The sequence below is a fragment of the Somniosus microcephalus genome, chromosome 4 (genome assembly GCF_052327205.1).
Source record: "Somniosus microcephalus isolate GS21.2 chromosome 4, FLI_Smic_1.0, whole genome shotgun sequence".
Classification (NCBI taxonomy): Eukaryota; Metazoa; Chordata; class Chondrichthyes; order Squaliformes; family Somniosidae; genus Somniosus; species Somniosus microcephalus.
In genome coordinates this window covers 267,045,945-267,062,791 of record NC_140990.1, presented here as the reverse complement: position 1 = coordinate 267,062,791, position 16,847 = coordinate 267,045,945, and the positions used below count along the sequence as shown (strand labels likewise).

Sequence of the window (16,847 nt, the reverse complement as noted above, 5' to 3'; positions counted from 1 at the left end):
TCGGGTCTCCACGGGTGAGTACGCACGGGGTACTCACCCGTAAGCCCAATGGAAGTGCCAGTTTCCTGCATGCGCGGGAAACCGGCACTTCCGATCCCCTGAACGAAGGGGTTCGGAGGTCGAACGCGTGCGCGGGAGAGGCAGCGCGTGCGCATCGAACTTCGTTTTTTTTTTACAGGTTTTCCCGGGAGGGTAAGTCTCCAGAAGTTAGACATGTAAAAAGCAGTCGTAAGGCCTGCTTTTTTACAAGGTAAGTGGTGAATTAATTAAAATTAAAACATTTTTTCCACAGGTTTATTATTTTTAAATACTTTAAAGCAAGGTAAGTTTATTTTTAGCCCCGTTAGAAAATAAAATTATTTTCTTCAAAAATTTAAATTATTGTTTAAAATAGTTATTTCATGTAATTTATAGTTTATTTTAAAAATGTGATGGTTTTTAAAAAATTTATTTGAAGATTTAGTGCTGTTTTGGGGCCGTAGTATTTATAAGTCTTGACAGCTCTTCCTGTCAGTCTTATGAATGGAGCATTCCCTGCTCCAATTGGCTCCCCATGGCCCACGTTATCCCAGGGGACGCATCGAATTAACTGCGCCCCTGGGATACGCAAGCACTGCGCGCTGGCAGCTGGACCAGGCCCCGGATCGGAATTTCACGGGGGCCCACAGCTCAACGGCCGGCGCGCAAGGTAAGTGCAGATCGGGGGCTTGCACCCGCGGGAAGCCCCCAACCCGAATTTCTGGGCCATTATCATCTAGCATGTGGGCCAGGAAGGCAAGTTAGGTGGTCAGCCATTTAGTGGGAATAGGGTCGAGAGAGTAGGTGGTGGGTTTCATGGACAGGATAAATTTGGAGAGGGCCTGAGCGGAGGTAGGAAAAAACTAGTGTGTTGAGTTCAGGTCTAGGGCGGGGTAGAGTCTTGGCAGAAGTAATGTGAGGAAGGGGTAAAATGACTGAAGGCCATAATAAGATTGAATAAGAGGATTGGGATTGTTGTGAGCTGATGCTTTTCATGTCTTAAGTCCGATGTTTGGATACCTAAATATATTCACTAGGTAAATTGTGATAGATTGTTCTCATTGACCAATGAATTGCTTACAAGTGGGCACAAATTGAAGGTAACCGCAAAAAGAATGAAGTTACATTTTTTTTTACAGATAGTGGTTAGAATGTGTAATTCTCTGCTATGGATGTTTAAGTAGCGTCCATAAATTTTCAAAGGAAATTCGTTCCTTTAAAAGGAGGAATAAATTGGAATGAGCAGGAAAATAGGATTACTCTTGGTGGTTCGTGGAGAAAAACAGCAGCACAGACTTAATGGATCGAATGACCTGTTTGTGCTGTAACATTCTGTGATTCTATGATATCACTGCTATTCAAATTGTGGTGAAATACCACTATCAAAGTTAGCTGATTTGATTGCTGGGTCTGCTATCCATTGCTGACATCTGTCATCTTCAAAAATAAATTGTAAAAAGCAAACAAGACCAAGTCATGAGGTTGACTTGTTTCTTTTGTGTGGGTTAACATGCAGGCTGGAGTGTGCTATAAGATAGGTGTATCTCAAAGTTTGGATAACCGTGGCACACTGCAAAAGCTTTGTGGTTTGACATTGCCTGTCACTCTTGGTATGTTGCTACCTTGCAACATAGTCATTTATCTCTTAATCTATATATAATAGACATTTAAAAAAACATTTTACCTCACTTTCTAAAGAACTGCAAAGTGTGCTTAAATGCAAAATGAGATGCTGCCTGTTTACTGCTAGGGATAAATCCATGGAGTCATACTTTTATAAAAAAAAATAGCAGCTTGTATTTTTTTTTAGAATTTATGCAGTTAAGCAGTTTGCTTTGTGAGCATGAGCTGCTTCGTGTATTTGGGTAGCAGAGTCACTGAGCTCAAAGACAAAACATTGCATGTTACCCAGTTAACTTCAGTGGAAGACTTGCCACCAGTTAATAGATTTAAAAGTAATTGGCACTGCACATTGTGAAGAACAGCATAAAATTAGGGGTGTGTAGGGCAAATCATGTAATTCCCAAATTAGTAAAAAACAACGGAGATTATGTCAATAGCTGTACTGTTTGTACACTAAGAAGACGATGACTTGCATTTATATAGCGCCTTTCACAACCATGTGGACGTCTCAAAGCGCTTTACAGCCAAAGAGGTACACTAACCAGAACTCCCTTATAAAAGTGAAACCTTTGATAAAATGTATCTTTAAATAGAGAATAGTTTCTGAAAATTTCAGCAGTTTTCTTCACACCTATGGTCAACATTTTAGGTACTAAGCATTGAATTCCTGTTACCCAGCATTTGATAAACACGTGTATGAAAAATTGGATTAAAAAAAAACCTTTCAAAATGTGCCCCAGTGTATTTTCTTGACTTGGTATGTGTTCTCAAAACAGAATGCTAATTTTATTCTTCACACATTCTCTCGGCTGAAATGTGTTGATGAATTTATTTTTATTGCAGCTATATCATGCAAACAGCAGCATATCTATCCCTGGTATATTTTGAAAGTCAGTTGGAAATTTTGAAATAAAAGTGTGTTTCTTACCATTAAAACCTCTCTTTTGAAGTTTTAGAATTTGGTTACTTATCTGTTTTAGTTTTGCCAATGATCTATCTTCATACAGCATGGTTGATAAATTGACTCATCATTGAAAGTTGCTGTAAAAAAGCAGTTTTCTGTCAATTCTTGTAGTTGTAGAATGTGCTGTGAAGATAATCATGTTAAGGACCAATTTATATAGAAACAAGGTACAGACTTCTTTACTTTTAATTTGTTGGAGCAACCCAATGTAAGATTATTGAACACAATTGAAAAATATGACTTTCACAGTTGCTGCACAGTGCATATAGCGGTGATGCCACATCATGAAATTGTTAAATGATGCAGAAGTATAGCTCAGCTAAACACCTGCTAGACTTGTTTGTCATGTGGATGATTGGCAAACAATAGCTACTGCTTCAGACAAAACCAGCTCAAGCAAAACTAACAAGTTAAGACCTTTGGCTAACTATGCATTTTAATTAGTAGTTGATTTGTTTAGTTAGTTGCTACCAATCAATGCAAATTTTGTTAATTGAATCCAATACAATTTTGCATCATTTAATCTTGATTTTATTTTAGTAGAAATTTCTTATTTTTCCCACCTATACTCAGCAGTATTTATTTTGTATTTTAATGATTATGCCGACCTTCATAACCATGGATTTGTGCATTGGGTATCAGTCCTGGTCTAAATTCATTAAGGATACAAGATTTTAGATGCTGCAGTATAACTGTTGAAATAATACAGATCAGCATTATGTGCATTGTAACCTTGGCTCTAAAAACCCTGTCTTCAGTTGCAGAGCTGCCTTATTTGCTTATAATGTAGTTGCCTTTTATGGCAGCAGCCATTCTATTAAGATGCATTGGACTGTACAGAGCCCATTGTTTTCTGAACAAATTTGCAGTTTCTGCTGCAGGTGTATATTAGCATATTCTGAGCAGAATAATTTCCACAATTCATTTAGAAATCTATTGCCTATCTATCCTGACTGCTAGTATTTCTCTGCAAATATAATGATTATGATATTGAGCTGTTTGTATGATGCCTTGTAGGTGGTGGTGAGGGTTTGAAGAGTCAGGAGGTGAGCCATTTGCCACAATACCCAGTCTATGAGCTGCTCTAGTAGCCACAGCTATCGTACAGTATTTATGTGGTTGGTCTAGTTGAATTTCTGGTCAATGGTGACCCTTAGGATGATGATGGCATTGAATGTCAAGGGGAGGAGGTTAGGCTGTCTCTTGTGGAAGATGGTCATTGTCTGGCAGTTGTGTGGTGTGATTGTTACTTGCCATTTATCAGCCCAAGTCTTGATGTTGTCCATGTCTTTCTGCCTGCAGGCATAGACTGCTTCAATATCAGAGAAATTGCAAATGGAGCTGAACACTGTGCAGTCATCAGCGAGCAGCCCCACTTGTGACCTTATGATAGCGGGAAGAGCATTGATGAAGCACCTAAAGATAGTTGGGTCTAGGACGCTGCTCTGAGAAACTCCTGCAGTGATGTCCTGGGGCTGAGATGCTTGGTCGCCACCATCTTCCTTTATGTCAAGTATGACTCCAGCCACAGGAGAGTTTTTCCCCCTTTAGTTGACTTCAGTTTTACCAGGAATCCTTGATGTCAAGGGTAGTCACACTCAACTCACCTCTGGAATTCAGCTCTTCTATCCATGCCCAAGGAAACAATCGGGTCTGGAGCTGAGTGGTCCTGGCAGAACCAAAACAGCATTGGTAAACAGATTATTGGTAAGTGCCGTTTGATAGCACTGTTGATGACTTATAAGAACATAAGAAATAGGAGCAGGAGAAGGAGATTGGGAAATGTTGGTGTTCAGAGGGACCTGGGTATCCTTATACACGAATCACTGAAAGTTAACAAGCGGGTACAGCAAGTAATTAGGAAAGCAAATGGTATGTTGGCCTTTATTACAAGAGGATTTGAGTATAAGAGTAAAGACGTCTTATTGCAATTATATAGGGCCCTGGTGAGACCACACCTGGACTATTGTGTACAGTTTTGATCTATTTACCTAAGGAAGGATATACTTGCCATAGAGGTACTCTTGTACTCAAATCCTCTTGTAATAAAGGCTAGCATACCATTTGCTTTCCTAATTACTTGCTGTACCTGCTTGTTAACTTTCAGTGATTTGTGTACAAGGACACCCAGGTCCCTCTGAATACCAACATTTCCCAATCTCTCTCCATTTAAAAAATACTCTGCTTTTCTATTTTCCCTACCAAAGTGGATAACTTCACATTTCTCCACATTATATTCCATTTGCCATATTTTTGCCCACTCACTTAGCCTGTCTATATCCCCTTGAAGCCTCTTTGCATCCTCCTCACAACTTACATTCTCACCTAGCTTTGTATCATCAGCAAACTTGGATATATTACATTTGGTCCCCTCATCCAAATCATTGATATAGATTGTGAATAGCTGAGACCCAAGCACTGATCCTTGTGGTACCCCACTAGTTACAGCCTGCCAAACCGAAAGTGACCCGTTTATTCCTACTCTGTTTTCTGTCCGTTAACCAATTTTCAATCCATGCTAGTATATTACCCCCAATCCCATGAGCCCTAATTTTGTTCAATAACCTCTTGTGTGGCACCTTATCGAATGCCTTCTGAAAATCCAACCACATCCACTGGTTCCCCCTTATCTATTCTGCTAGTTACAATATAAAAAAACTCTTAACAGATTTGTCAAATACGATTTCCCTGTCATAAATCCGTGTTGACTCTGCCCAATCATATTATTTTCTAAGTTCCCTGTTACTATGTCCTGAATAATAGATTCTAGCAATTTCCCTACTACTGATGGCAGGCTAACTGGTCTGTAATTCCCCATTTTCTCTCTCCCTCCTTTCTTAAATAGTGGGGTTAAATTTGCTACATTCCAATCTGCGGAAACGGTTCTAGAATCTATGAAATTTTGGAAGATGATGACCAATGCATCTCCTATCTCTATAGCCACCTCTTTTAAAACCCTAGGATATAGCCCATCAGGTCCAGGGGATTTATCGGCATTCAGCCCCATTAATTGCTCCAGTACTTTTATTTTACTAATTTCTTTCAGTTCCTCATTCTCGCTAGAGCCTTGGTTCTCCACTATTTCCGGGATGTATTTTGCATATTCTTCCGTGAAGACAGACACAAAGTATATGTTCAATTTCTTATTCCCCATTATAATTTCTCCTGTCTCATCCTGTAAGGGACCCACATTTACTTTTGCTAATCGTTTTCTTTTTACATACCTATAGAAGCTTTTACAGTCTGTTTTTATGTCTTTATTCCCTCCTTTTTATCAGGACTACCCCTCCTCCTTTTCCATTCTGCCTGTCTCTTCTAAAAGTCAAATATCCAGGAATATTTAGTTCCCAACTGTGGTCACTCTGCAACCACGTCTCTGTAATGGCTATTAAATCAAACCCATTTATTTCTATCTATGCTATTAATTCATCTGTTTTGTTACGAATGCTTTGTGCATTCAGATATAGTACCTTTAGTTTTACCTTTTTTATATTTTTCCCTGATGTCACTTTAGTCACTAATGCCCTATTACCTTTATTAATCTTTCTGTCCCTTCCTGACCCACTCTGCTTATCTTTACCCAGATCACTACTCTGCTCTACAGCCTTGACATTTTTCTTACTACTTTTGAATTTACCCTTTCCTGATTCCTCCCACCCCACTTTCATTACTTTAAAACCCTATCTACCGCCCTAGTTATTTGATTCGCCAAGACACTGGTCCCAGCCAGGTTTAAGTGGATCCATCATTTTGTTGATCATTGGGAGTAGGCTATAGGACAATAATTGGCCAGGTTGGATTAGGCCTGCTTTTTGTGGACAGGACATTCATGGGCAATTTTTCACTGTTTGGTAGATGCCAGTATTGTAGCTATACTGGAACAGCTTGGCTAGAGGCATGGCTAGTTCTGGAGCACAGGCCTTCAGCACTCCAGCCAGGATGTTGTTGGTGCTTGTAGCCTTTGATGTGTGCAGTACACTCAGCAGTTTCTTGATATTATGTGGAGTGAATCGAATTGGCAGAAGATTGGCATCTGTGATGGTGGGGGCCTTAGGAGGAGGCCGCGAAGGATCATCCACTTGGCACTTCTGGTTGACGATGGTTGCAAAACCTTCATCCTTGTCTTTTGCACTCGCGTGCTGGGCCCTGATATCATTGACGATAGGGATGTTCATGGCGCCGCCTTCTCCTGTTAGTTGCTTAATTGTCCACCACTGGTTGTGACAGGGCTTCAGAGTTTTGACCTAATCCATTGGTTGTAGGATTACTTAGCTCTGTCTATAGCATGCTACTTCTGCTGCTTAGCATGCATGTAATCCTGTGTTGTAGCTTCACTAGGTTGGCACCTCATTCAGGTTCTGCTCCTGGCAAGCTCTTCTACACTCTTCATTGAACCAGGGTTGGTCATCTGGCTTAATGGTAATGGAGTAGTGAGCAATATAGAGTCATAGAGTTATACAGCACTGAAAGAGGCCCTTCGGCCCATCGTGTCTGCGCCGGCCATCAAGCCCTGTCTATTCTAATCCCATTTTCCAGCACTTGGTCTGTAGCCTTGTATGCTATGGTGTTTCAAGTGCTCATCTAAATGCTTCTTGAATGTTGTGAGGGTTCCTGCCTCTACCACTCTTTCAGGCAGTGAGTTCCACATTCCAACCACCCTCAGGGTGAAAAAGTTTTTCCTCATATCCCCTCTAAACCTCTTGCCCCTTACCTTGAAACTATGCCCCCTGGTTATTGATCCCTCTACTAAGGGGAAAAGTTCCTTTCTATCTATTCCCCTCATAATTTTGTACACCTCAATCAGGTCCCCCCTCAGCCTTCTCTGCTCTAAGGAAAACAACCCCAGCCTGTGCAGTCTCTCTTCATAGCTGAAGCGCTCCAGCCCAGGTAATATCCTGGTGAATCTCCTCTGCATGCTCTCCAATGCAATCACATCCTTCATATAGTGTGGCGACCAGAACTGCACACAGTATTCCAGCTGTGGCCTAACTAGTGTTTTGTACAGCTCCATCATAACCTCCCTGTATGCCATATGCCTTTTTAACCACCTTATCTACCTGTCCTGCTGCCTTCAGGGATCTATGTACATGCACAGCAAGGTCCCTCTGATCCTCTGTCCTTCCTAGGGTCCTACCATTCATTGTGTATTCCCTTGCCTTGTTAGTCCTCCCACTTTTCAGGGCAGCACGGTGGCATAGTGGTTAGCACTGTTGCCTCACAGCGCCAGGGACCCGGGTTCGAATCCGGCTCGGGTGACTGTCTGTGTGGAGTTTGCACATTCTCCCCGTGTTTGCGTGGGTTTCCTCCGGGTGCTCCGGTTTCCTCCCACAGTCCAAAAGATGTGTGGGTTAGGTTGATTGGCTATGATAAATTGAACCTTAGTGTTAGGGCGATTAAATACGTGGGGCTACGGGGATAGGGTGGGATATGTGTTGGTGTAGGAGTTACGGGGATCGGGTGGGATATGTGTCAGTGCAGGCTCGATGGGCCGAAATGGCCTCTATCTGCACTGTGGGGTTTCTGTGATTCTGTGAAATTCCATTTGCCACTGTTCTGCCCATCTGACCAACCCGTCTATATCATCCTGTAGCTTGAGGCTTCCCTCCTCGCTATTTACCACTCCACCAATTTTCGTGTCATCTGCGAACTTACTGATCATACCTCCCACATTTATAGCTAAATCATTAATGTACACTACAAACAGCAAGGGATCCAGCACCGATCCCTGCAGTACACTACTGGACACAGGCTTCCAGTCACAAAGACAACCTTCGACCATCACCCTCTGCCTCCTGCCACTAAGCCAATTTTGGATCCAATGTGCCAAATTGCCCTGGATCCCATGGGCTCTTACCACCTTGGCCAGTCTCCCATGTGGGACTTTGTAAAAAGCCTTACTGAAGTCCATGTAGACTACATCAACTGCACTACCCTCATCCACATACCTAGTCACCCCCTCAAAATTCAATCAAATTGGTTAGACATGATCTTCCCCTGACAAAGCCATGCTGACTATTCTTGCCTCTCCAAGTGGAGACTAATTCTGTCCTTCAGAATTTTTCCAATAATTTCTCTACCACTGATGTTAGGCTCACTGGCCTGTAATTCCCTGGTTTATCCCTACTACTTTCTTGAAAAATGGTACTGCGTTAGCTGTCCTCCAGTCCTCTGGCACCTCTCCTGTGGCCAGAAAGGTTCTGAAAATTTGTGTCCCAGCCCCTGCAATCTCCTCCCTTGCCTCACACAGCAGCCTGGGATACATCTCGTCTGGGCCTGGGGATTTATCCACTTTTAAGCCCGCTAAAACCGCTAGTACCTCCTCCCTCTCGATGCTAATTTGTTCAAGTATATCACAATCCCCCTGCCTGATTTCTATGCCTACATCGTCCTTCTCCATAGTGAACACAGATGACAATATGCTGGGCCATGGGGTTACAGATTGTGTTGGTATACAATTCTGCTGCTGCTGATATCACACAGTGCCGCATGGATGCCCAGTTCTGAGCTGCTAGATCTGTTAATCTATCCCACATAATACGGTGGTAGTGCCACTCAACATGCTGGAGGGTGCCCTGAGTGTGAAGGCGGGACTTGGTCTCCACAGGAACAGTGAGGTGGTTACTCTACCAGTGCTGTCATGGACAGATGCATATGTGACGAGTAGATTGGTGATGACAAGGTCAAGTAGTAATGAGTATTCCCTCCTGTTGGTTCTCTCACCACTTGCCGCAAACGCAGTGTGGCAGGTATGTCCTTCAAAGCTCGGTCACTGATGGTACTACCAAGCCACTTTTGGTGATGGACATTGAAGTCCCCCACCCTTAGTATATTCTGAACCCTTGCTACTCTGTGTTTCCTCCAAGTGCTGTTCAACATGGATGAGTATTGATTCATCAGCTAAGGGAGGGTGGTAGGTCGTAATCAGTAGGAGAGTTCCTTGCCCATGTTTGACCTGAAACCATGAGATTTCTTCGCTCCACTGTCACCTGATTGTATACTGCTGTGCCCCTACTTCTGGTGACCCTGTCCTGCTGGTGGCATGGGACATATCCAGAGATGGTGATGGAGGAGTCTAGGATGGTATGATTCTGAGAGTGTGACTGTGTCAGGTTGTTGCTTGGCTAGTCTTTGAGACAACTCTCCCAACTTTAGCACCAGTCCCCAGATGTTTGTGAGGAGGACTTTGCAGGGTCGACTGGGCTGGATGTGTCTTTGTCATGTTCTGGTTTGACGCCTAGGTCGGAGCTGAGTGGTCCATTTTTAAAAAATTCTTATTCTTTTTTGCGGTGTAATACAACTGAGTGGCTTGTTAGGCCACTTCAGAGGGCAGTCAAGAGTCAACCATGTTGGTGTGGGATTGGAGTCACATATAGCCCAGATCGGGTAAGAACAGTAGGTTTCCTTCCCTAAAGGACATTTGAACCAGTTGAGTTTTTACAACAATCCGACCGCTTCATGGTCACTTTTACTGACACCAGCTCTTTATTCTGGATTTTTTTTTTCTGGTGTTCAATCTGTTTCTCTGTGAAGCACCTTGTGATATTTTGCTACATTAAAGGCATTATGTACGTGTAACTGATTTTTATTTTAAAAATTTCCCATTTTTTCCTCCCCACTTCTGAAGATGCTGATTCTTACTCCGTGGGAGACAGCGACCATTTGGTGCCTCAACTCGATGGCCTTTTTGTGAGCCTAAAATAGTGTTGATAGGTCATTCTACCAAGAGCTGAAGACACATCCTGTGCTCACCTATGTTAAAATGTATGCTTTCCAGCAGGGATCACTGGCTAGCCATGTGGAGTGGGAATCCTGGCTTTCTTTTCCCCTTTATAGCCTAGAGGTACTTGGGTTCATTTTGTAGAACCCTAAATGTTACCTTGGCTGAAATCAGCTAAACAAGCACTTACTAGGAATCAAACCAAGGACCTTCAGGTCTCTGTTTCACCAGGCTGTGCTTGTACTCACTAGTTTAAGCTTTACTTGTGAAATATCATTTATGTTTGTGCAGCCAAATAGGAAAAAATGTTTCTGTAAACAATCTTGTGTATTGTTACGTACTGCAGAATTTTCTTCAATGTACAATGCCTTATTGGTTTTGTGACATTGGTTAAACTTTTATGATTGTATTTAATTTTTCAAAAGCTTTTTCTTCAGCCCCAACAAAAATTGGTAAGTTAATGAGGCTGAGAGGTTACACATCTGTTGCAAAGAGTTACATGTCTGAGCCCTCCGGTTCCTAGCATTAAAGCATATCCCTTTTAACTGAAACCGTTTGATCTCAAGAGAGTAAATAAGTGAACAGAGCGCACAGAAATTTTGTGAAATTGTCTTCACTGATGTTTATAAGGAGTAGCCTTTTTCCTTTGTCTTGCTTTTCATATGCATGTCTGCTGCATTATGCATATTCTGTGACTGGGGCTGTAAATCCCTACACAGCTGACACTTAGCTAAAGGTTTTACAATGCACTCCTAGTAGCTTCTTCATTTGCTGTTCATTAAATTGGCACACATTGTTTTTTTTGGGTTAAATAAACAGAGGTAGGCATTTTCTTTTGTAGAATTGTTTTGCTTTGTTTGATTTGGTTATAGTTCATACAGTTTTTGGATTATAAAACATGTACTGTAGTTACATATTTTAAAAAGCTGTCTTGCTCTCTGATGTATTGACATCATGTTGAAGGGTTGCGGGAATTGGTTTATACTTTTTTCATTTAGCACATTGTGCACTGCCTAAATAATAAAGATCAATAAAATATATATTAAAATTCTTATTTTCCTGGTGCTGTATTTGTATAGGCTCTGAATTACCAAACCAGAAGCCTTGCTATTATTAATTGGTTAATCAATTTAAAAAAAGAAATGAAGCAATGTAATTCATTAAAAGGCATGTACATAGCCCTAAGAATTATTCTACATGCCTATATCTGTGCAATTTACACTAGAGAATTTTGAGATTATAATCACAATACAGTTTTGTGCTTTAAGTTTAAAGTTAAATTATCAGGGTTATGTCAAGATTATGAAGTGTTTCTCTCCACTTCAAATCTTCTTTGTAAAGTTCTTTACAATGAATTGTTCACCAAAGTAATATTGTTCAAATCAGATTTTTGTAACATCAATTTTCATATTTGTGGGGTGAATTTGTGTGCTCATTAGGGTGCGAGATATCGGTATAAAACTGCAAATGCTGGAAATCTGAAATCTACAAACTAACGTTTTATATGAATGGTTACACCTGATACATTAATTTGTTTTTTTTCTCCACAGTTATGCTGAGTGTTTTCAGCATTTTCTTTTTTTGTGAAGAGGTATTGATGTTGAGAAATAGTACACTTTCCTACTTTTGGTACCCACTGTCAGTGCTCAGCAATTCTCCAGGCGGGTATTGCATGGGCCAGCTAGAGAGTGAAACTGTTTTATCCTAACCTAAAAATCTTCCTGAGTCTTGACCTCAGGAGCATCAAGTACTCCATTTCATTGAAGTTTTCCATTTCCCAAGCCAGCTATGCAGAATGCCTATTTTCTTCTTTCAGTCTACACCCAACAGACACTGGGTTGGCACTTCACAAACTCATACATATCATGCGCTCTTTGCAGCCAGCCCTCAAGCAATCTAGGCTTGGTTTGAACCGGAATCTGTGTACCAGTGCATTGAGCCATTTGGTCCTGAAATTAGACCGTTTTATTAAAAAAAAAAAAAAAAATATACAAAACTTGTATGTAACAATCGACAGTTTAAGTGCCTTTGTCACCTCTAAACTTGACTATTCCAACACACTCCTGGCTGGCCTCCCATGTTCTACCCTCTGTAAACTTGAGGTCATCCAAAACTCTGCTGCCCGTGTCCTAACTCGCACGAAGTCCCGTTCACCCATCACCCCTGTGTTCGCTGATCTACATTGGCTCCCGGCTAAGCAATGCCTCGATTTTAAAATTGTCATCCTTGTTTTCAAATTCCTCCTTGGCCTCGCCCCTACCTATCTATAATCTCCTCCAGCCCCACAAACCTCCTAGATATCTGTGCTCCTCTAATTCTGGCCTGTTGAGCATCCCCAATTTTAATCACTCCACCATTGGTGGCTGTACCTTCAGCTGTCTACGCCCTAAGCTCTGGAATTCCCTCCCCAAACCTCTCTACCTCTCCTCCTTTTAAGATGCTCCTTAAAACCTACCTTGTCATCTGCCCTAATTTCTCCTTATGTGGCCCGGTGTTACATTTTGTTTTCTAATGCTCCTGTGAAGCGCCTTGGGATGTTTTACTACGTTAAAGGTGCTATATAAATAGAAGTTGTTGTTGTAAGTTGTAATTACTTGTTTCTTAGGCCTTGTGTAGTCCTATATTGGAAAATATATATTACATACTTAAATTTCAAGTTGTCATAACTATTTTTGAGAACTTGTTTTGGATTTTTATTGTAGAAATCCAATTAGAATGCCCTCACTTGCTAATGGATTAAATTGTCTCATGTTGTCTCAAGTGCAGTACATACTTTGGTTGGTTAGGTTTCAAATGGATAGACAGTAAAACAAACAAATTGCAAAATTGTGTGTTTAATTCTCCTTGTTCCTTTCTGCCTCTGCTGTTTGTGTTAGTGATGTCCATTTGTCATGTCAATTTTGTAAATTAAGAAGCCAATGCATTTCATCTCACCTAGTAACTACCTGCTATTTCTTGATTCCTTTTGAAAGTAGTAGTCGTACACTCCAATCTCATTCTAAGGCTCTTAATGTGTGCTGTGCAACTAATATGCCCAGCCGCGTGTTAAGACTGTTAGCAGCTTCAGCACCTATTCAACCCAAGCTGAGCTTCCGATCCCATATCCTCTCCATCACAAAGTCCACATATTTCCACCTCCATGATGCATAGCACAGAATAAAAATCATGAACTTTATCTTTTTAATTAACTGAAAATATGGAAAAATATAAACGAGCTTACTTTGTAAAATTCCTTTTTTGTGTTGACGTTAATATTTTGGACAGTTGGGGCCAGTGTTCCCTTTAAGCTGTGTAGTACTCTGCAGCTCCCACGCAGCTGGCTCACCAGCTTTTAAATAGGAAAAACCGCGCATGCGCAGTATTTTGACCCCCCAAAAATTAAAGGGAACATTGGTTGGGGCTTAGTGGATTTTGATCATTGGTTTAATCATTTTTGTGCTGATTTAAATATTTCCCAGATTAATACATGTATTGAATGCCAGTTTAAAAAATTTTTAACGTCTGTTTTGCACTAAAACCAAGTACAGTACAATACAGGATATTTTTTCTGCAGAATATAAATGTTTTTATGTCCTAGTGTACCTTGCTATATTATCACATATCTTTTATACCTATTGTAGCAATTTAAGTTTAATCAATTTTATATGTACAGGTCGTTTGTTTAGTATTGACGTCTCGCAGACATTTTAGGGAAGAAAAATCTGTTACAGTGGAAATAATTTTCCTGAACTTGAAATTCTCATCTCTTTCCTCATCCCTACCCCTCTCCTCCAGCCCCTGAAATGCAGCCCCACTGTTCTGGCAAATTTAAGTACCAAAAGAACTAACTATGGCAATTTCTACATACAGTGAGGACTATATCCTGGTGGTTGATTTTCCAAACAACAGAAAAAACAAAATTGGTGCAAGTGGGGTCGTGAGCAAGCACTGATAAACATAATAAATATCTATCATTAAAACTAATAGACTAATAATTGTCTGGTTCTTTTCTTCCTTGGCCTTTTGTATATCAAATGGCTTCCACTTTTTTTCTTCAATTTTTAGCAGAATTATGATGAAAATGAAAGTCTAGCTTAGACTGTGCCACCCTGCTGACTGAAGGGGGTTGTGTGTTATTGAGTTGCAAAAGAAAGACTTGCATTTATATAGCGCCTTTCACGACCACCGGACGTCTCAAAGTACTTTACAGCCAATGAAGTACTTTTTTGAAGTGGAGTCGCTGTTGTAATGTAGGAAACGCGGCAGCCAATTTGTGCACCGCAAGGTCCCACAAACAGCAATATGATAATGACCAGATAATCTGTTTTTTGTTATGTTGGTTGAGGAATAACTATTGGCCAGGACACCATAGCTGAATTCAAGGTGGGGGCGGAGGGTTGATGGTGAAATTATTCGCTTTTGCCTGTACAACTACTTTTACAGTCCTGTATTCTGTACCCAATATTCACTGAAACATTCTAACATACTTGGTATTTATACAGGTTTATACAGTTTAAGATTATCGTATGTGCATATCAGAATGTTTTTGCAACTTAAAAGGTGAACCAGAGATGCACTTAACAGAATACAGTCCTGCTATAGCAGAAGAATCCTTCATGATCGTAAAAGCATAAGTCTCTGGGAATTGTTGCTTACAATTTAGTCCCATAGGTACCAAGGAGACTGATTTTACTGGTAAAGTGACTGTCTGGTTTGATTTACAGTTGAACATCCTTTGTGCAGACTTGAAGAAGTTATATCACATGGGAGCAGAATGACACAGAATATTTATGGCAAACATTTCTTTTTTCAAATCTGTACATATGCATGCATCAGTAGATAGAACATGAGGATAAGTGTCTGAATTTTAATGACTGCATAATTTGGATACGCCTAAATTTGGTAATTTAATTATATTCCAAAAGACATTAGATTGCAGTTTATAGTGGAGTAAACATTTTACAGTTTGCATTGCAGCAAATATAGTATTTGGATGAACTTTTATGTAAAAGTTTAACTTAAAAGTGAGTGTTACTATCTTTTCTCTATTCTTTATGGAAAGATGTAGGTCACCACCATGGTTGATTAAATTAACTTTGTGGAGGGGAGGGGGTGGAGAAAAGTGCAAGGGATTGTGGCTACCTGGTTAATAAATAATACATGCAAATTAACTCTTTACTTAACCTTGACATAATAATAATAATTCAACTTTATTGTCATTGCACAAGTACATGAACAACGAAATGTGATCTTGCAAGCTCCCATGACTGGGGGAAGCAAAGTCGGTGCGCGCCGCCATTCCATTTCCACCATTCCTCCTGTCCGACAATCTTCAGCCCAACGCCCGGGCCTGCTCACCAGCCGCTCCTCCTTCCGTGACTTTCTCACCAACCGCCCCTCCTCGGGGCCCCTTCCGTGACCTTCTGCACCTGGTCTTCCCTTATATACATTATATACATTAACTAATCCACGGCAGTTTCATTTGAAGAATAAATAGTTTTGGTCCAAGGTATCTGGATTTTCTTTAAAATGTTTAAAATTTATTTAAGCCTGTTGTCATGTGTTTACATGTGGAATGCAAACATATGTGATGGCACAGTCGTGCAGGAATGGTGGTGGCTTAAAATTTACTTGTTTAGTTTTAAGTATGATCAAAAATCTGATATGACATGATTCAGTCATCAAATGGGTTAAATAGATTTAAAATTTTAACTGGTCAAATTAAATGGCCTGCCAAATATCTTAGCCAATGGGCTTTCTTTGGGTATAATGCTGCTATTAATTTCAGAAGCATTCATGGCAGCACGGTGGCATAGTGGTGCCTCACAGCGGCCTCACTTGCCTCACAGCGCCAGGGACCCGGGTTCGAATCCGGCCTCTGGTGACTGTCTGTGTGGAGTTTGCACATTCTCCCCGTGTTTGCGTGGGTTTCCTCCGGGTGCTCCGGTTTCCTCCCACAGTCCAAAGATGTGCAGGTTAGGTTGATTGGCTATGATAAAATTGACCCTTAGTGTTAGGGGGATTAAATACGTGGGGTTACGGGGATAGGGTGGGATATGTGTTGGTGTAGGGGTTACGGGGATCGGGTGGGATATGTGTCGGTGCAGGCTCGATGGGCCGAAATGGCCTCTATCTGCACTGTGGGGTTTCTGTGATTCTGTGATTATGTTGGACATCTACTGTATTACCTGGTAATCTGATAACAATAGTCAACAAATAGATGTGCATTATGTGTGAATTGCTTTATTGTGGGTTCTAGTCACGAGAATCTCTTCATGTACAAGCCAATTTTACCTTGCTCAGTGTCCCCTGCCTTATAAAAGAAATGTAAGCCCATATGCAAAAAGTTGCTTTCATCGATGAAACTGAACATCAGAAAAGGTTCTTGTGTTGATGGAAGTAGTTCATCAAGGTAAATGGACACCAAGGCTTCAACACTCCAGTGGCAATATGAGGCAGCCAAAGTGATTAACATAATAACACAGATTTGAGGGCTTCTGAGATCTTGTGGCAGAAATCACTATGGCTACATGATGATCTCAAGGG

At 40.9% G+C, this 16,847-nt stretch overlaps 1 protein-coding gene across 21 annotated transcripts in view; it reads left to right on the top strand.

Moving 5' to 3' along the window:
- baz2ba (bromodomain adjacent to zinc finger domain, 2Ba) overlaps positions 1-16,847 on the top strand; it is a 367,748-nt gene that overhangs the window by 118,105 nt on the left and 232,796 nt on the right. For 18 of the 21 annotated variants that reach the window (XR_015078191.1, XM_085986373.1, XM_085986365.1 and 15 more), the window contains one exon: positions 3,908-4,312. The exons of the other annotated variants lie outside the window; for them this stretch is intronic. Coding sequence is in view for 17 of the 18 variants with exons in the window: in XM_085986373.1 (XP_085842499.1) it covers positions 4,237-4,312 (76 nt within the window). In the remaining variant the exon portion in view is untranslated. The remainder of the gene's footprint in view (positions 1-3,907; positions 4,313-16,847) is intronic. 21 annotated transcript variants of the gene reach the window in all.